Consider the following 21,511-nt stretch of genomic DNA (forward strand, 5'->3'; position numbering starts at 1 on the left):
ACTCCAGAGTCAAATGCAAGGTCATTTGTCTGGAAGACCAGGTTATTTTTCTCATATTCTGAAAATAAGTTAAAACTTAACTGAGGGCATACTTCTCTTTACCTTGACTGTAGTTTAACATACTACTTAAATTTTGCGACCTTATTATGTGGTAAATAACTTCCTCATTGGAAGTTATTACTTCCAATATAACTTCCTCATTGGAAGCTATTTACCACCATGGATCAGTTTTACGACACTTTTTATGAGTGTGTTCACCTTTTTCTGTTATATTTTGCAGCTGACTTTTCCCCTCCCTTTTTCCCCCCATAAGGATATTAATAAACCACCTTCAATTAGTCTAGTCTTAATAGTGTCAGGAAATTAATAATTTACTTATTTATTGCTTTGACTGGCCCAACCAGCAATCCTACATGGGTTTTGCATTAACAGATTCACATTTTACCAGGGTTATAACCAGCTGCACCAGTACCTCTGTCATTTAAGTGCAACATGCTGCGTCCTTAGATCAATGGAGATTATACTGTCCAAGTACAACAGTCCAACGCAGGAACTGCAAGCTTCATTAAGCTCTGGAATGCTTAAAGCTCATTATGTAACCCAAATACATAAGCAGACACGAGATAACAGCAAATCCACAAATCTGCAGTGAACCCTGGAGATCAGCGTAGCCTTTACATGCTCTGAAACTAACATTAATGTGGATATTTAACTTAAACCTAGATAACGCCATTCAACTTTAAGAGAACAGAGGAAGTTTTTTGTGATAAGAGAGTAGTTCTTATCACGAAACGCTGGAGTACAGCTCAAACTGATCAAACACACTGCTCTAAAAAGCTGAACTCCAACAACTGTTGTATGAAAAACAGCTTTTTTATGTCTGCATAGATTTTCAGTCATCTAGATCATGGTAGTCTTAACAGCTTGAAATGAAGGTGGGTGAACTTCTTTACATTATATTAAAAAAGGAGAAAAATAACTAAGAAGTCCTTCTTTTTAACAGCTTTATTACTTGACCAATGTATTTCGCCAGTTGGGGATTGACCGATGCGAAACCTGAGTATATTTGATGTGATTTTAGGCCGTTTTTTTCTGTTTTTATTAAGCACTGAATGAAACACACACACACACACAAAGGTATTTTAAATATATAAAACCACACATATTTGTATAAACTTTGCAAAGAACCACCAGAATATTCAAACATACATTATCTCTGAATGAAATTTACCACATATTTACTCATACATTACTCATACATAAATCTAGCTTTAAAGATAATCAGTGAGCGTGACCTCGATCAAATCATTTTCCGTGTTTCTTTCATCTCCAGGTCCCTCGGCTGTCTAAGGTACTTCAACTTCCGTCGAGTCATTTTTAACCTCTTGAGCCTCATTTTCTGTTTCCCCTTGCTCCATTCTTTCTAGCTCTATCTTAAGTTGCTCTTTCTCATTTATTATCACTTCTTCCTCAATAGCTCTCTGCTGCTCCTCTCTCTCTTTCCTCTCTTTTTCAGCCTTCTCCATCTTTTCCTGCTTCTTCAGCTTCCAGAAGAATCTCAGGTTTTTCTCAGGGTACGTCACTTTGGCCAGTGGCAGCTTAAAGATCCTTTCGGTCCCCGTGGTTAAGAGAAGGAAAGTCAGGGCAGACAGGCAGAAAGGCCAGGTGCAGGCTGGAAGACCAAACTGTGGATTAAAAAAAAACAGTTGTGAAACATATTTTAATGTTTTTTTAACAGTTTGTATAAAAATAGGAGTGAGAATAAAATGTACTTACCCTGGACATGATGTTGGCGATGGCTGAGCCAAGGTATGCACAGAAAAAAGCTGCAGAGGAGGAGGGAAAAATTGTTTGACGTAAATGATAAAGTGTGATTACAAATAACAGCCTTTGTTTGATAAGGTTGCACATGGTTGCTTGTCATTTGGCCTTATTTTGCAGATAAGAGAATACATTTTTATAAATTTTTTTTACTCACCACATGTGACAGCAAGCAGATGCACTTGCCAGGTGAGAGCATAAAACATTCCTCCAATAGCGATGCAGGCTAACACACAGTTGTACCCCCAGAGGCCAAAGTAAATGTCTCCAAATGGAGCCGCCAGGGCCAGACCTGCAAAATATTTAGTTACTGTTACCAGAGAAGAGTTCACCCAAAGATTGGTTTATCTTAGTAAATTAAAACCCTCCTGATCATTTTGCACCAGCATTTTTTTTTTGCAGGCCATCTTGGAGTTACTATATACTGATAGTGTCTAGATTTCATTCCTTCAATATGTAAAAAAAACAAAACAAAAAATGATGCCTTAATAGAGTGAAACCCAACAAGTTTTACATGGCATGTCCTTTTTTTTTTTTTACAATATCGGCTGCCTGGTTAGACACTGTGACAACATCCTCTCACCTGAAACCATTCCCACTGCAGATCCCAGGACAGCATGAGCACAGGTGATGGGGGAGGAGATAAAGAGGGAGATGATGAAGATGCCTCCAGTCCAAGGGTTGTCACAGCCATAGACCTGGCCTATTCCTACTGGCACTGACATGAAGAGCTGAAAGTGTACAGGCAGAAATGTAAAGCCCGCTTTATTGGATGTGCAGCTGTATTTAACTTGTGAACAACTTAAAGTTGCATATATAGTTAACAACATAGGTCCACATTATTTTAACCTGTTAGCTGAAAGGATGTGCTAAAACCTCGGCTACAAGACCATGACTTCTGAAGTTAAAAAGGCTGCGAAATCTGCATGTCATCATTTCCTTTCAGCTACCTTTGCTACGTCAAGCTCAGCCCACGTGATGTTGGGCAGCTCCGAGCGTGGCTGAATGAGGACTTGGGAGAAGTAGTTGTTGTAGTGGCCGGTGGCGACCATGTGGAGACACACCAGGATGTTAAAGGGCAGGGTGAAAACAGGAAGATCCCAACGACTGTTGATAGATGCCAGGGCGCTGGACACAATGGGGCTGGACATGAAAAGGCATCACATCAGAAATCTGCTCCACATTTAACTCACATTTACAAAATGACCCAAGTACATCTATGTTCAATCACACCAGTCTGCGCTAATGTTAAAATCACGGAAAGGCAGCATAAATAACACCTGTATTGTTCTTCTGGAAAAACCTTGGGTCCTGGCCTTTATATCGCCCACCAAAATATTGTTGTAGATGGAGCACACCCTGACAGGAACACCCTCCCACTGCAGAACAATGCACCCCACTGCATTATAGAAACTACTCAGGAATGCTTTGAAGAGTAGACAAAGATTTTGCACTCTGATCAAACGTGATGCCCTGGAACAAGCCCGATCCATAATACCAGGGAGTGCTCTTAATATCCCAGTGCTAAATACTACAGGAGGCACCCAGACATCCTGTGGTTTTATTGTTATGACTCATCGATGTAGATCAATCATTCTTTTTACACATTTCCAGCTTTTAGCAGCAGAGATGACAGATCTGTATATGACTGATATGGTCTCTTTTGTCTACTTAACTACAGCAAATAATTTGTATTATTTATTTATTCATTCGTTTGTTTGCTTTTATTACAATGTCTCAGAACAATACGTAACCTATTATGACACAGAAAATGACAACTGATGGCATTCATGATTCATGATTGGCTTATCTACTTTTCTTTATCTACCTTTCACTTTTTATGATGCAAACCTAGTGCACAGTTTCACCATTTCTCGGTCTTACCACATCATGGACATAAAGATGTTCGGCAGAAGAAGCCACCAGTACCAGTTTCCTGCGTTAGAGAACACGGCCATCAGCAGACCCACCAGTATCCCGTTGTAGCCGTACAGCCCTGCAGCTATTGCACCCCTGAAGGAAAGTTTTTTGAATCATTTTTTTTTCTAGCTCAAGCCAAATGATAAATTTTCTTTTACTGGCAAGCAGATAATCATCAAGAATGACTTCTCGGCCCGCCTTCTGGCATTAAGACTGACAGTATTTAAAGATAGCATCAGTTAGGGGGGGAAAAAAACCACCTGAGTGCTCACACCTGTTCTGTTGCAATAGGAGAGCAGAAATGGTTGCAAAGAGTGTGCCCACAAAGCCATTTAGGGCCCACCAGTAGTTCTGCAGGATGAGGCCGGCAAAAATTACGAGGCCACTCAGGGGGTTGTTGACAAACATCACCTGGGCCGCGCCACGCAAGACCCAATCCAGCAGCCGCAGCAGGAAGAACTGCTCTGAAAGATGCGACAGTGAGAGATATTTGACTGCCAGCAAACACTTCACATCTTCAAAGGCTGTGAAAGGGTTACTAACATAATCATCTTCTTCTATGCAAACTCTCACATGTATGGAGGGAAATAGTTACACATTGTCTGTAGTTACACATTAAACTTGATAGTGCTGCTTGTCTCAAGGGCACATTTTCAAGTTCCCATCATGATTTTTGTCACTGCTGGGAAATACTGTCATACATGGAATTTCATGGTAGTGCTTTATTGATGTTTTCTGATTTAAGTACTTCAGTTATGCCAGTTGGTATTTTTCACTATTTTAGAAGCCAACTGGGTAATCCTACCAGTTTCAACACCCACACGCTGATTAACTGACTCATGCACGCTCCTATGAAAAGGTGGCATTAGCAGTGAGAAGGTTTTCTACAAAATAGCATGACCAAATTTTTTTTTACTTAACACAACTATCTTATGTCCCAGGTTGTTATACCACCTGCACTGTTGGCAAAACTACTTTCTATTTAGTTCCAAACTTTAAATTTGAAGTAAGCTGCTGATGTTAACCTACTTTCCATCCATTTTCCAAACACCTCCATGTCTCCAGAGAAGTAGGACACTCCTTTGAGGAAGCGGGCCCTGGCTTTCTGCAGGGCTGTTGCTCCTGCAGGTTGCACTCGGTCCTCTTGCCTGTCCTCCTGGGAGTTCCCATTCTGAGACGGTAAGTCAGGGTGTGCCATCAGGGGCTGGAGCTCCTGAAGTCAGCAGTATGTTCAGTAATTAATTTCAGAATTACAGTTTGAGTCATGATAAGTTGAGGTGAAATATGAATACTGACTAACAGTGAAGGTGGTGGCAGAAACACTGGAGGACAGCACGTCAGAACTGGAGCTGCTGGTAATCTTCTGAACTTCCTGACACTGCAGAGATGTAGCTGTTACTCAGGAGCAAACACAGTCTTCCTCCATTTATATATAACAAGGTACACCATAGGTATACATACTGACCCCACGTGAATGTGTTTTGTTTTTCAGTATGATTACTGGTATATTGGTAGCGGTCACGTTTCTGTGCTTCAAAGTCATTCTACATCATTATTAAGTGTGGCATTTGAAATATCCCCTGAGGGACAATAAATGATTCATTACTGTGTCTGTACCTTTGTTCTATCAAAACATGTAAAAAAGAAAAAAAGAAAAACGCAATCTCATATCTTAGGAAATTTTAATATATATCAATGCCTTCTTTCCTTACATGCTCGATTAAATGCAGCCCTTTTAACCCTTTATTTTAAATTTGTATTTAAACTTGAGTGTTATTGGAGGGAATTACAATACTTTTTTTGCAGTGTCTTTACTTTTGTGTCATGGTCCTGAGTCTGCCAACTCAGTGTTTTGTGTTTCTTTATGCTTTTGTTTATCCTGAGTATGTATTCTGTTATGATTTACCGTTTGTTAGGTTTCTGTTCTGTGCTTACCCTGGTCCCAATTCTGTGTTCTGTCTGTTTATGGTGTCACACTGTCTGTTTGTGAATCTGTCTGTTTAGTTAGTTCAGTGTCTTGTCTGGTTCTGTGTCTGAGTTTCCTGTTTTATTCTCAAGGTCCCTGTCTCGTGTGAGTGTGTTCAGTTTACGTTTCCCCTGTCCCGTCACCTCTGACTTCTTCCAGGTGTGTTGCCCTCCTGTCTCTCATCCCCTAATTACTGCTGTGTGTATTTAAGCCCTGTGTGTTCTCCTGCCTGTTGCCGGTTCGTTTGTGTTCCACGGTGTCCTGTTCCTCGTCTGCCTCTCTCCCCGTTTCGTGTGTTCTCAGGTTTATTTAGTTTTTCCAGTTTAGGTTTGTTTAGTTCCTTGTCATCCCTCACTGCCTGTTTGCCACTACACCACCCTGTAAATAAACATCACTCGAATCATCAGTCATCGCCTGCATTTTGAGGCCTCCTTTCCTCCAACACCACATGGCTCGCCTCGGCAGCCGTGACATTTTATTACTTTTTACCACATGATTCGTTGTTCTTTTGGCAATAAAAGTGCCTTTACATTGCTATATTTTACATTCTGTTCAAGAGTTTGTGATCAATTTTGCTCTGGGAGGCTCCAGGAGGATATTATTTATTCTGTGGACAGTTTAATTAATTTATGGCTGGAGCATGAGGAGAAGGGATTCCGCTCACTCCACCCACTTGTTCAGAATTTCTTTCTGAACGAGCTGCACCTTCACCCCCCTACAGCTCGTCTGCTCAGCCCAACGGAGGATATGCGGTCTGGACTGCCGGATGTGGAGTTACCCGGCCCGTTGAAGCGATCTCCGAGGAGGAAGCAACGTTTGCGTCGTAGGTAGGGATGGGTACCGGTTCTGACATAAACGGTAGTAACCAGACCGAAAAGCAGCACACATTTCGGTGCTTTTTTTTTTCCTGAGATGTCATACACTTTGGATTCCAGCCAATCATTTTACCTTTGCCAGCGTAGTAGGCGGGCCCAGGTACGTACGTTCTTTTAGAGCAGAGCTAAAGATTAAAAATGCCCAAAGCGAAGCGGTCAAAGTCTGGCTGTACTTCACAGCAAAAGATGCAAACTCAGCAGCCTGCAACAAGTGCTTTAAGGTGATACTGTGCAATAGAGGTAACTCCTCGAATCTGATGAAACACCTGGCGACGTATAGCATTTTGTTAAAAGCCGAGAAATGCGCCGTATTTGATAGCTTGCTGCGAGACCTCACATCGCGCATGTCTACTGCGCGTGGGTTGCCTGTTATCGGACCCGGAGTTAGCAACATCCCCCCCAAAACCCGAAGAGTAGAGTCCTGGCTCCTAGCCCTGCCAGTCTAGCACATGATGACCGATGATGATGGCAGCAGCAGCCGTTCTTCTCTGCCTGACTAGCTTAATGTTGTTCGCGTGTAATTTACGTTGAGTAGGCTAACCACGTTATTACATTAATGCATGTAAGGTAAACTAGCAAACAGTCGTAGCTACATGCGGCTGACTTCTTGTTTGATGGCAGGTACTCCCTTCACCCTGGCCAAAAAGGCTAAAATGACCAAAGAAAAAGAAAGAAACAGCTAAACATGAGAGGTTTTTGGATAAAGTTTGTTTTTTCCATTGTTTAAGCACTGCTTCCAGCCAAGAGTGATACCATAAATCCCCTATAGCTGCAGAAAAGTCTAACATTGTTATCTTTTTACAAAAAAACAGTTAAACATGAGAGGTTTTTGGACCAATTTTGTGTTCTCCATTCTTTAAGCACCGGTTCGAGCACCGGCACCGTTTCAAAAGTACCGGTTTGGTACTGGTATCGGATAAAACCTAAACGATACCTATCCCTAGTCGTAGGCGCCTCACCCCACAGCTGGATGGTGGGACTTCAGAACTGCGGTGAGTGAGAAAGACACTCTTTCTGTTTCACCAGACTTTGGGACTGTTAATTCTGGGGCTGTGTTTATTCAGTTAGCCGCCCGGCCTGAAGCTCTGTTAGCCGCCCGGCCTGAAGCCCAGTCGCCACCTCCTCCACATTCAGTCTCACTACCCATAGCTCAGTTACAGTCATAGCCAGACTTACTACAGACTATGCTACAGCTCAGTTGGCAGAAGAATCATTAGCCTTATCATCAGTTCAGTCTCCAACTTTACCACCATTATTGTCTCAACCTTTACTTCAGTCGTCCTCAGCTCAGCCACCTATTCAGCCATCATCTTCACCTACTCCTCCTGTATAACAAGCTACCCTAAGCCCAAGCTAAGTCCACCCTTACAGTGATCACCCGGTTGCTGTAACAGTAGCCTACATTCAACGGCTGCAGCCCTCCTGCTGCCAGCTGTACACATCAACACCAAAAACAACAACAGCACAAGCAGCGCACAGGTTTTAAGCCGGTGAGGCATGATTGTAGATGCAGTGAAGGTGAGTCCATCTCATCTGCAGCAGCATCGCAGACCACGGCCCGCCACAATATTAAAGCATTTTTTATTTAATTATAAATAAATTATTTTTCCTAATTATGTCCTGAGTTTTAAGTAATTAATAATACAAAAGGAAAAATCACAAAAAACACTTAAGGTCATGAAAATTAATTGCGATTTAGCAATTCAATGAGGCATCCACTTTATTTATTGAAAAGTAACGGTATTGGTATCGGCGATACTGGCCCGAATTTACTTGGTATCGGATCGATACCAAAATATGCAGTATCGCACACCACTACTGGCCAGTTCTGAGACTGTGATGCACTCCAGGGCCTCCCCAGAGGCTGGGTTTCAGCCCCTAGCTGACTCTGGACCTCTGGAAGTTAAGAAGCCAGCTGAGGACTGCACCCGGCTGTCGCTGCCTGAGCAGAGTCAATGCTAAGCGCAGCTGCAGTCTGCTATGTGTTTGCCAGAGGCCCGTGTGCCTGCTGGTTCTGATCTGTTCCTGCCAGGGGGCCCGAGAAGCCCATCCAGCCTCCTGCTGCTCCACCATCAGCTTCACCCACGCCATCACCTGGTCCAGCTCCAGCTTCACCCACGCTGTTGCCTGGTCCAGCTCCCGCATCACCCACGCCGTCGCCTGGTCCAGCTCCCGCATCACCCACGCCGTTGCCTGGTCCAGCTCCCGCATCAGCTTCAGCGTCGCCTGCATCAGCCTCCGCATCAGCTTCAGCGTCGCCTGCACGTCAGCCTCCGCGTCAGCCTCCGCATCAGCTTCAGCGTTGCCTGCACGTCAGCCTCCGCGTCAGCCTCCGCGGCAGCTTCAGCGTCGCCTGCATCAGCCTCCTCGTCAGCTTCAGCGTCGCCTGCAGCAGCCTCCTTGTCAGCTTCAGCGTCGCCTGGTCCAGCCTCCGTGTCAGCCTCAGCCTCGCCTGGTCCAGCCTCCGCTTCATCTTCTGCTTCGCCTGGTCCAGACTCCGCCTCGACATCGTCGGTTGTCTGCCAGGCCTCTTGTTGGGCATCATCGCCACTATGGACAACCTCCTGAACGCCGCCACTGCCTTCCGCGTGGCCGGCCTCCAGACTTGCATTGCCGCTGCCGTCTGCACGGTCGGTCCCCAGAACTGTTTCCACGCCGTTGCCGTCTGCACGGTTGGCCCCTGGACCTGCCCCGCTGCCTTTCGCACGGTCGGCCTCCGGAACTGAACTGTTTTGGCCTCCTGCAATGTCGGCTTTCGGGTCGCCCCCCTGAACATGACTATCTGGGATTTTAGTTTAGGCGGGGGGGGGGGGGGGGGTACTGTCATGGTCCTGAGTCTGCCGACTCAGTGTTTTGTGTTTCTTTATGCTTTTGTTTATCCTGAGTATGTATTCTGTTATGATTTACCGTTTGTTAGGTTTCTGTTCTGTGCTTACCCTGGTCCCAATCCTGTGTTCTGTCTGTTTATGGTGTCACACTGTCTGTTTGTGAATCTGTCTGTTTAGTTAGTTCAGTGTCTTGTCTGGTTCTGTGTCTGAGTTTCCTGTTTTATTCTCAAGGTCCCTGTCTCATGAGTGTGTTGCCCTCCTGTCTCTCATCCCCTGATTACTGCTGTGTGTATTTAAGCCCTGTGTGTTCTCCTGCCTGTTGCTGGTTCCTCTGTGTTCCACGGTGTCCTGTTCCTCGTCTGCCTCTCTCCCCGTTTTGTGTGTTCTCAGGTTTATTTAGTTTTTCCAGTTTAGGTTTGTTTAGTTCCTTGTCATCCCTCACTGCCTGTTTGCCACTACACCACCCTGTAAATAAACATCACTCGAATTATCAGTCATCGCCTTCATTTTGGGTTCTCCTTTCCTCCAACATCACACGGCTCGCCTCGGCAGCCGTGACATTTTATTACTTTTTACCACATGATTCGTTGTTCTTTTGGCAATAAAAGTGCCTTTACATTGCTATATTTTACATTCTGTTCAAGAGTTTGTGATCAATTTTGTCTTATAATTAATGAAATAGACTGAGCTAACACTAGACCTCTAATCTTCCACAGATATTTGTTAATCTCATAAAGAAAAATCTTAAAGTTAAAAAGCTAAAAAATTAACTGCCCTGCTGGACTTCCAGAGGCTTTGCTAAACACCAGTGCCCCTACCTTTGTGCAGTTCGGTCCAGGCATTTGTCCCAGAAAAGGCAGAGGCAGAGACGGCTGCCAGCTTCTCTAGAGCTGCTCTAGAGATCCTTCAGCTGAAGGCTTTTATACTGTAGTTACGGGCTCTAAAGAAAACTCCACCTCATCTCTCCCTCACATCCACCTCTTCATCTGACGTGCATCCTCTGCAGGAATCATTGGAATTCAGCAGTGATAGTCGCCGCCTCACTCATATCTTCCTGGACACGCTTAGAAACAGAACTCAATTCCAAAGGAAGAAAAACTCTAACATTTCCACAATAAAAAAAACAAAACTGTTTTAAGTCACTTTAAAAACCCTTCTCAGGAAAATGTACTCCACCTTCCCGAATGACTGGCAATGGGCCGTAACACACATAGGAGCTCGTAAATTTAAAAAACAGAAGCACAGCACGACTTCCACTGTGCTTCACTTTAGCGCCGTCACCGTGTATCCAAGTAGCATTACCACGACCAGCTGACACACATATACTTAAAGATGAATGATAGAACTGAAGATTGGTTTGTTTGTTCCTTCAGCATTTATTTTGTCATTAAACACAATTATGATGTAATTGCAGAGATGATTAGCAGCCCTGATTGCCGCCGCAGAGTTTTACGCATTGCTGGAGGTGAAAGATGAGTTTGAAGATGAGGGCGTAAATGCAGAACAAACGGGTTTGGCAAAATATTTTGGTCAAAACAGAACACACTAGAACTTTCCAGGAATGGTTATTCAAATGCTCGTTTGGTACTTTATTTATGGTGGTATGGTTTGATTTCTGATATAGGCTAATCTTCTAATCTAATGCCAAAAACAACAACAACAAAAAAAAAAAAAACTGTGAAACTCTGGCCAGTCCACCCACAGCTGCTTCTACTATTTCCCACCATGTTAAAGTAGCTCAATGTTTTTCCAGCTCTGAGCTCATTGAGTTTACTCAGTAGACTAAATGTTCATATTGAATGAGTAAGGTGACATTACAGGAATCTGTGTCAGCAGTAGATAGATCACCCTGTTCTCCATCAGTATCTCATCTGTCGTTTCAGGACCTTTCCGTGTTATTGAATGTACTGTAACGGCTTCAGTGGGCTGTGACAAGCAGGTCAGCATGATTTCAGATTTACAGGACAGTCGACTTGTGGTACACGTCTTTATGTATAGGAAATAAACGCGCAACTTAGGGACCAGACGCCAATTCAAAATGTAATGGTAATCTGTCTTTGTCACTCGATAATGGAAACCTAAACTAAAACTAAAACTGAACTCGAAAGATATTAAAGTGTCAAAATTTGCGGATGGAGCGTTTGGGAATGGCCACGCCATAGAGAGTCTCTGACCCCCGTCGACCCTACATTAGTTTTAAAACAAGGTTAAACGCTCCCAAATAATATATTTCCTCACTGCGGTGACTTGCTAGATCAGTGTCCTCAAATTTATTGAGACATGGCCACAGGAACTAAGAAGAAGAGCATGCAAACCCGAATCTCCACGGTGGCGGCGGGGGAAAGTAATGCTAGCAGTGCCAAGGTTAGAAGGGCCAAAGATGGATATAAGCGGACTGTTTGCCGAAATGACTAAGCTTGGAACTATCCTAACTAGTGTTGCGGCCGATGTATCTCACATCAAGTCAGACATGGTGGAATTTAAAAACACTATAAGTGCAATCCAAATACAGATGACCGAAGATGAGGGCCGCATTTCAGATGTGGAAGACAAAATGAGGAGCATAACAGAAGATAATGGCAAAAAAGCTAAAAAGCTTGAACAACTTTGGGCCCAAGTAGACGACCAGGAAAACAGAAACCGCAGAAAGAATGTTCGGCTTATCGGTCTGGAAGAGGGTCTGGAAAGTGGTGGCAGCATAAATGATTATGTGATGAAGATACTTGCGGATGGCCTAGGTCTACGAGGGGAGGAATATGAGCTGGAAAGATGCCACAGAAGTACGAGACCACGCCCGGGACCTGGTCAGCCACCTCGAATCGTGCTGGTGAGATTTCTCCGTTACACTGCACGACAAAAAGTTCTCATGACTGCTAAGCAGAAGAAAGGAATACTGTGGGAGAACTGCCGCTTGTCATTTTATGAAGATATGACCGCGGAGCGAGCGGCGCAGAGGAAGCTTTTCTCCCCAGTAATGAAGAAGCTATTGCAGCATCAGATAAAGCACACCCTGGCACATCCAGCAAAACTTCAATTAACATGGAAAGGCCAGCAGAAGGGCTTTGACAGCGTTGAGGAGGCAGAGAAATTTGTGTGTAAGAACTTTCAGGAAGTGGTGGAGTAAGTAAGCTAAATTACGTGTATGGGAGCACATCGTTAATAATTTCATAAGACGGGGGTGGGCTCCCTGGGGTGTCGATGGGACAGCAGGAGGACAGCAGTTCACTGTCCACGGGACCATCACGGACCAGAGACGGTTTTGCCCACAGGTCTTTTGCGCTGTCATGTTCCTTTTTTGGACGGCACTATTTCTTTTGTTATGTTTGTTGTGTTTTTATTTTTAATTTTTTTTGGTAGAGATTCTATAGGTGAGGTACTGTTCTTGTTTAAACTTATGTTCTGGTTCAACCAGGGTTATCAGCACAGGTTAAATGGTTATGGGTTGGAAGATATAAGGCTTATAGATACCTTAACATGGCATAGTCATGGGGAATGTGGACGTTAATATTGTGTCATGGAATATAAATGGCTGTGGCACACCAGTCAAAAGAAAAAAAGTGCTTAGCTACCTCAAGTCTCATAATGCTGATATTGCATACATCCAGGAGACGCATTTTGTGAATGAAAATGAAGCATTGAAATTAAAAAGGGATTGGGTTGGGAAAGTATTTCATAACTCAATATCAAGCAAGAGTCGTGGTGTCATGATACTTATTAATAAAAGACTAAACTTTGTATTATTGAAGGAAAGCCGGGATGAAGACGGGCGAGTGTTAGCTCTGCAGGCTCTCATTAATGGAGTTCAGGTTGTTCTGTGCAATATTTACGCCCCATCTTGTTAGATGGAGACTTTAATAATGTGATGGACGAATATATTGATAGAAGTGCCATTAATGCAACTTCAAGTACTAGAACTGGGACAGCGATAGATGCTTTAAAAGAAGATCTCAGTGTGGTAGATATTTGGAGGCTGTTTCACCCTATGGAAAGAGAATACACCTTTTACTCTCATTTGCATAAGACATATTCCCAAATAGATTATTTTTTGATTTCTAAATCATGTGTCCATTTAGTAGTAAACTGTGACATAGGTGTGATTGCTTTAACAGATCACGCACCAGTAGAATTGCACATAAATCTAAATGTTGAAAAGAACAGAACGGGTAGGGGGAGACTAAACTCAAGCATATTGCAGGATGAAAAATTTGTATCAACCCTAAAAGAGGATATAAGATATTTTTTAGAGGTGAATGTTGGATCTACGGACAGGCTGGTCATTGTATGGGATGCTTTGAAGGCATTTATTCGTGGAAAGTGCATAGGCTATAGTTCTAAGAAAAATAGGAAAAGATAAAAACTTTAAAAAATATATTTTATCAAGATTTATACACGTCCAATAACAAAGTAAGTATGGATCTGCTGAGTACATACTTTGATAAAATGAAAATACCAAAAATCTCACAAGAGGGTAGGAACAAATTGGAAACTCTACTAACTGAGGTAGAAGTAAAAGAAGCTATCCGTGCAATGAAAGCTGGGAAGTCACCAGGAATAGATGGATTCCCAGCAGAATTTTACCATAAATTTATAGATTTGCTATGTCCTTTTCTAACTGAAGTATTACATGAAACCTTTGAATTTGGACGACTCCCTGCAAGTTTTAATCAGGCAGTAATATCACAAATTCCAAAATGGAGACAAGGATTTAACTGATCCAGGTAATTACAGACCGATAAGTTTAATCAATGTGGATTGCAAAATTCTATCCAAAGTTTTAGCAACAAGGTTGGAGGTTGTAATACCACAAATTATTAATCAAGATCAAGTAGGGTTTATCAAAAATAGATCTGCTTCTGATAATATGAGGAGATTACTACACCTGCTGTGGCTGAATAGAAATAACACAAATCCTGTATTGGCTATATCTTTAGATGCACAGAAAGCTTTTGATAGGGTGGAGTGGAACTTTCTGTTCACAGCCCTGGAAAGGTTTGGAATAGGTGACAACTTTTGCAGATGAATTAGAACAATGTACTCTGGTCCAGAAGCAGCTGTATTTACAAATGGGGTACTTTCTCCTTTTTTTAGTATTTCCAGATCAACACGTCAAGGATGCAATTTAAGCCCATTGCTATTTATAATATTTTTAGAGCCATTAGCTATTCAAATCAGAGAAAATGCAGAGATTAAAGGTGTATTTGGGGGAGGCAGAGAACACAAATTATTCCTGTATGCAGATGATGTGCTGGTATTAAACCAAGACCCAACTAATTCTATCACAAAACTATTAGAGGTGATTAATACATACTCAATGTTTTCGGGGTACAAAATTAATTGGCATAAATCAGAGGCGATGCCAGTTTCCCGGGCTTGCAGTCATAACTCAATATCGGGCTTTAACTTTAAGTGGGTGGACAAGGGAATGAAATATCTTGGAATTGAATTGAACCCCAATATTGAGGATATTATGGCTAACAGTATGGGAAAATGATTAAACCAGATCAATAAAAACTTGGGTAAATGGAGTAAACTAAATTTGACATTGTGGGGAAAAGTGAACACAGTTAAAATGGTTGTGGCACCACTCATCAACTATTATACAGGAATGCTGCCTATGTGTATCCCGCGACGGATGTTGCAAAGCTACAATAATATGATAAAAGATTTTCTTTGGAATGGTGGTAAACCCCGTATTAACATTAATCAACTGTCCCAACCTAAGAAAGAAGGGGGGCTAGCCCTGCCCAATATAGAGTATTATAGCATCTCTTTTGAAATGGATATACTAGGCAAACATTGGGCAGGGAAAAATAATATAGATTGGATTTTAATAGAACAAGAGCTTACATTTCCATTCACACCAATTGATACTTTATCACAAAAAGTGAATAATCACGGTAAGACGCAAAAACCTATTTTGAAATTTTTAAAAATGGTATGGTTGGAGGGGCATAAGAAATATAAACTTGTGCCATATGTACAGAAGTATGCCCCCTTGTGGTATAATCCTAAAATTAAAATTGGTAAGCAGACTGTTTACTGGACACAATGGCTAAGAAGAGGTATCAGAACTGTTAGTGACCTATTTGGAGGGGGAGTTTTCATGTCGTATGAGGATATTAAAAATAAGTTTCGTTTAGAGGGTAACAGTCATTTCTGGAAGTATTTCCAAATAAGAAACTGTTTAAAAGGAGGAGTTACAATAACATGTGAAAGTAACCCAATAGAGAATTTTATGCTACTACCCCCATTTCTGTGCACAGCTGCGAAATGGTATAATATTTGCCCATGGATTAAAAATAATATAAATAAGAGCCTGAAAAAAGCATGGGAAAGGGATCTAGGGCGTACGTAATATGTTGACGATTTGTCACCTAGCGTAAAATGTTACGCTTTGGGAGTGAGAACGTGTTGACAATGGATGAAGGTACATGGGATTCTATATTGTCGAACAATGGATTATATATTAGGGAAGCCAGGGGGAAATTAATTCAATACAAAATTCTTAACAGATACTATTATACTCCTTCAAGGCTGTATAGAATGGGGATTGGTAGAGATGACTTGTGTTGGAAATGGCAACAAGCCAAAGGTACTCTGATACATGCCCTCTGGGAATTCCCGCTGGTTTTTCCAGTTTGGAACACTGTACTGAATTATTTGCAGGGGTGGACACTTTGTAACCTACCCAGATCACCTAAATTATGTCTACTAGGAGACAAAGGAGAGGTGCCGCAATTAAATAAACACCAGTTTAGAGTGTCAAGTACTGCATTGGTAACATATGCCCGTGTCATTTTGGAACACTGGAAGGACACGGGCAAGGACTGGAAAGAATGATTGGGAATGTTGCGTGCGAAAAGATGTTGGGAAAGTTACATCATGTGACGGAAGCTGCGGTGGAACAGTGGGACAATTTTTGCACCTACATGTCTACCTGACTTGGACATTTGAGCTTAGTACAACATATGTTAAAACCTCACTGTTTTTGTTTTGTTTGGTTTTGTTTGGTTTTTTGGGGTGGGGGGGGGGGGGGTTTGTTTGTTTTTGTTTGTTTGTTTGTTTGCTTCTTGCTTTTGGTTGCTGCATCTTTGTATTTGCTGTTATAAAATGCAAAATCTAATAAATACTTGAATTATAAAGAAAAAAGTGTCAAAATTTGCTGTTTCTGAGATTAAAATACAACTAAATAGCACATGTTAGACATCATCCAAATCCATGCACAGTACCAAACTATCCCCCAAATCTTTTACTTTTTACCTAACTGTGTACAAAATCTTTTATAAAAGGACTCATTTAATGAGAAACACTCACACTACACACTTAAAGAATTCAACCTGGTGGCTGATTAAAGCAAAAGACAGAGTGACATTGACATCTAGTGGAACCAGGTTGAATTACACATCAGTCCTTCGTTACTCTACCTCCTCCTTCCATAATGATTATTTGACCTGGATGCTTCACATTGCAACAACCTGGCACATTCCTCTGCATTCATTCAACCTGTTTAACTTTTTTTTAAAATTGTATAAACACTCAAAGAGAAAAATAAACATTTCTCTATTAGAACTAAACCTACCATTTTATCCTAATGTCTCTACAGACAGGTCTTAAAAGGCTACAAGAAGCAGCAGTTCATGATTTTTGCGCATTTTTATATACACACAATGGTGTGGGCTGTGTTTGCGTGTGTTTATCTCTTCTTATTATTTTCTTTGACTTATCCTATGTCCCGCTCTGTGTGTGTGTGTGTGTGTGTGTGTGTGTGCGCGCGCGCGCGCGCGCGCGCGTGTGTGTGTGTGTGTGTGTGTGTGTGTGTGTGTGTGTGTGTGTGTGTGTGTGTGTGTGTGTGTGTGTGTGTGTGCACTGAGGTGGTGAGGGGGCTCCAGCCTCAGCCAGAGTCTATGGAACCTGATACTTGATGACTCCTCATCACAAGAATGTGAGTTTCCTTCTCTCGGAGCGTCTGGCCCGACGCCCGGCCACATATCCATCTGTGTGTGTTTGTGTGTGCATGAGAGTGTTACTTGTTACTATTTTGCCCCCTTTTCATGAGTGGCCCCTTCAGCACAAGGAGACATTCTTTGTGTGATGCTTGTTCGATTTGTTTTTCTTTTGTTTAGTGAGAGCTGTTCGCTCATGATCAGATCGCTGAAAATGCATTTTAATAGTAAGCATGAACAGGGCTTCAGTCTTTTGCTAACCCGCTGTCCCTTTTATTTGCAATGCTTTGGAAGGAAATTAAGCCAAATAGTAGAGTTGTAGCGACAAAACAGACTCTTGATGGCTGAGAAGAATTGAGAAGAATTCCCTTTAAAAGGTATGTAAGTGTTATTTCATGGTGAGAGGTATGGCAGTTTTTAAATTATGACTAAACAGAGGACTAACATAAACAGCCATATTCATACTTTATAAAATATTATTGCAGGCCTCTATTGGTTCTGTCACCTTGTATAAAGTGATGGAACTTCAAACTTAAAGGTTATTTCTATTTATTTTGTAATTTTGTTTTTAAATCCTGTGCTTTCTGGCAGCTTCTGCAATCACAATTAATATCTGAATGCACTGTTGTGCCAAACATTTTGCTTTTCTAAGATCAGCTCTATAAATTCTCTATAGGCTTCTTTTGTTCAGGTGTTTCTTTTATCTGTTTATTTCTTCATTTCTCTTTGTGTTGTTTCAGTTATTACATTATATGCAGTATACAGTATGACAATGTCCAAGGCAAGACAGGCAAGGAGAAAAAAAAGGAGGGGGTAGGAGAAGATGTAATAAAAGGACGGAGTACAAATAGAAATGCACAATATATCACCATCTGCCGCACCTGTAAGAAAAATAAACAACACCTGGAACACAACAATTTGAAAATGCAGATGTACATAAATCAACAAAGTTACTGTGGGGTGTGTGTGTGAGTGAGTGAGAGAGACACAGAGAGAGTAGAGTGTGAGTGTGCTTGTGTCTTTGTCATGAAATGTATTTGAAAAAAAAGCTGTGAAGCTGCAGAGGCAGACAGACCTGGATCCAGGAGAACCGGGTCATCCGCAGCACCCAAGACTACCGAAGACCTGCGGCCACATATCTTGGTGTCATCTGTGCGCCCATCCCAGCAGGAGAAGGAAGGAATCCCCAGATGGTGCGGCCACAACCAAAGGGTGGGACTCCCAGAAGACCAGCGGCCATGGATAGCAATCTCCACTAGAGGCCGGCCATACCAGTGCAATCCAAGATCAGGGTCCCGGGGTGTCAGGCAGCCCAGTACCCTGCAGAGCCACCCCCCCTGACATAGAAGAGATCCAAGCCACCCTGGACCACAAGGGAGCAGGTCAATGACCACGACAGCCATGCACCCTGGAACCAACAAGCACCTGCATCCCAGGGGGGGGCAGCAGCGGGGAGGGTGAACCCCTCTCTCTATGACCACGTCCAACAGCCATGCACACTCTCTCATACACGCAGACAAACACACCCACCCACACACCCACACACACACAAACAGGCCATTCACTCACTCACTCGCTTACACACACCCATCCTAACTTTAACTGTTATTTGGTGTTATCTACAATCATTTGAAAAAGCCTGGCTGTTTCCATAAGAATTAAGTGGGTAAGTAGCAGCCATGAGCTGCTAATCAAACTTGATTAACTGATCAGCAGCAAGTGTGAGCACATCTATAAAAACCGTTTTGGCACTTTGCTGCTCTGGCTCACTCTGCCATAATCTTCCCAAGAATGAACAGCAAATTCACCTCAAGGTCAGATCGCACAATGCTCAGAGAAATTTTAATAAATCCAGGAGTCACATTTTTGACTCTATGGACCCTGATTTTTATCTTAAATGTTAAAAGTTCAGGACTGTACAATTTAAAAAACAAGACATCTTCTTTCTAAAAAGAAGATGACAGCAGGGCTTAGGTTTGCAAAGTAGCATCTGAGGAAACCACAAGAATTCTGGTACAATATAGATTTGGAGTGAAAACGTTTGCCCATAATGCCGAGAGGCACAGTATGCAAAACCAAACAGCATATCAGCACAAACACCTCCTACCAGCTGTCAAACACAGTGATGGAGGGGTGACCTGATTGAAATGCCGTGGTGGGACTTTAAGAGAAGACAAATGAATGTCCAGAAACTTCAATGAACAGAAACAATGCTGACAGCTGCAGTAGTTAGCATTGTTGCTTCACAGCATGAAGGTCCTGGGTTTTTACATGTTCTCTCCGTGTCTGCATGAGTTCTCTCCAAGTCGAACTAGCCAAGAAAACAGTTTTGCTACGAATAATTGCAAGTCTGTACAATGTGCTCTAAAGTGAAAAACACCTCTAATTCTTATGGTGCAACACTTACTTGAAAAATGTGCAAATGTGTGTGTATGTGTTCATGACAACAACTTCTCAGCACTTTCTGCATTCCTGACATATTTGTGCTGTGCTAAAAAGACATAACAGGACAAAAATGGTCAAATATGTAAGCTCCTTCGCCTCCTCAGGAGAGTCAGGGGGGGGGAAAGGCATATTGTGAAGCCAGATTTTTTTTAAAAAACAAAAAAACATTTAAAATCCTGTGTTTCATACTGACTGTTTTTATCAAGGTGAAACCAATACAGTTATCAGTTTTCATCCTCAGGATGTCAAATACTCAATTACCAGACTGTAAAAATATTATTTTATATTCAATTTATTATTTACTTCTTTGTATTGATGTTTCATGAGAACAAGCTAGGCAAGCAGTGCTTTGGTACGTTTTATAGACGTCAATTAAAACATACTAAAGCAAAGTGATCCCTCTCCTTTCATCTCAGACAGCACTGTCTTACAGCTCCTCACCTGTCAATGAATATGTGCATCCGTCCCTGACATTACTGCCATCTTTAAACCGCTTTTGGATATTGTTGCTGACGTCTGTGCTTATTTCAATCTTATAGCAAAGTGTTGTTGTCTTTGTCTCTGAGGTCTTGTGTCCAGCTCGTGTTAACAATTATTGGAGCTAGGCAAACTGAGCAGAATCTTGTTTCTGGTGGTTTTTCCGTGCATAATGGATAAACAGGTCTTTGACAGGAAACAGGGGCTGTGTCCCATGTTCCCCCTAAGCTGCGCACGTGCGCAATTGAGCACTGCTGGCACGGTCTCTGCGCACAGAAAATCTGCGCTGCGCACAAAAAAAATCTAACCTGAATTGAAATTAAGATTAATACTTTAACAATTCTGTTTTGCAGTGTTAGTCAATAAGTGACTGGCTGCTCCCGTATGGGATTAGAACGATGCCACCTTATCCCATAGTCCAGCCAATAATGCGATTTACATTCGTATATACGCAGCTAATCAACGTCGCTGACAGGCTATGACAGCGTCCTTATGTGCCGACACCGGTGTTTTAGCTAGCGAAGCGGCGTGGCTGATGTGGAGTGAAGCCACGTTTATGACAACGTGTACAAACAATGGACGGAAAAAGTGTGGACTTTATTCCAGTTTTTAAATTGTGTTGATAGGTCACGTAAAACCAGAGTTACGATAAAAATATATGCAATGTTTGGTTTCCTTGCTGAATACTATCGTTGTTTATATTTACTGCACGAAGAAACGGTAAAAACGGCGTATAAGAAAAAAGGCTTGAAAGCGCTCTCCGCCTGTGAGCAAAAACAAACCCCACCCTTCTCCCTTTCCTATTCGTCCAAAAAAGTACCATGTCGACCAATCAAAAAATGATATGGCAACGTGGCATCCAGTTGTTAAGAAACAGGGGGAAGTTTTAGGAGTGACGGCGGTGCTTTGAGACGTGAGAGATTTGAGACGTTTAGCGCAAATCTTGTGTAGTTAGTGTGTTGTGTAGTTTTGTTGTGTGTGTCAGAACGATGAGGCGACTGCTGAATGTTACAGGTGTTACAGGAGTGATACATCTCCTGTTGTCAGGCCTGCAGGTATCAGGCTGTTGTTCTCCTTTATCTCATAGTGGACAGAAATTATTTTTCTGGCACAAATAATTCAGGTTGCCTAGCAACCATGATACTAACCGCGAGAAACGTTACATACAGCTTTGTGTGACAGAAATGAAGGAGAAAAATGTTTTGTTGGTCATTCATTTTTGTCATGACATCACTG

General features: G+C 42.2%; 1 protein-coding gene across 2 annotated transcripts; it reads right to left on the reverse strand.

The window, feature by feature from the left end:
* Positions 1–989: 989 nt before the first annotated feature.
* Positions 990–10,362, reverse strand: slc14a2 (solute carrier family 14 member 2). Of its 2 annotated transcripts, none has more exons than XM_085181235.1 (10): positions 10,229–10,362; positions 5,042–5,119; positions 4,771–4,954; positions 4,016–4,205; positions 3,706–3,834; positions 2,772–2,964; positions 2,405–2,552; positions 1,979–2,113; positions 1,777–1,826; positions 990–1,685 (listed from the first exon to the last, which is right to left on the reverse strand). In XM_085181235.1, exons 1-10 carry the CDS (start codon positions 10,250–10,252, stop codon positions 1,347–1,349), a joined length of 1,470 nt encoding a protein of 489 aa, XP_085037361.1. In that variant the 5' UTR covers positions 10,253–10,362; the 3' UTR covers positions 990–1,346. The 2 variants fall into 2 exon arrangements, with proteins under 2 accessions (XP_085037361.1, XP_085037362.1); XM_085181236.1 differs by having other exon boundaries at positions 5,042–5,113; positions 10,229–10,358.
* Between the last annotated feature and the right edge of the window lie 11,149 nt (positions 10,363–21,511).

The sequence above is a fragment of the Neolamprologus multifasciatus genome, chromosome 12 (assembly GCF_963576455.1).
Source record: "Neolamprologus multifasciatus chromosome 12, fNeoMul1.2, whole genome shotgun sequence".
In the NCBI taxonomy this organism is placed as follows: Eukaryota; Metazoa; Chordata; class Actinopteri; order Cichliformes; family Cichlidae; genus Neolamprologus; species Neolamprologus multifasciatus.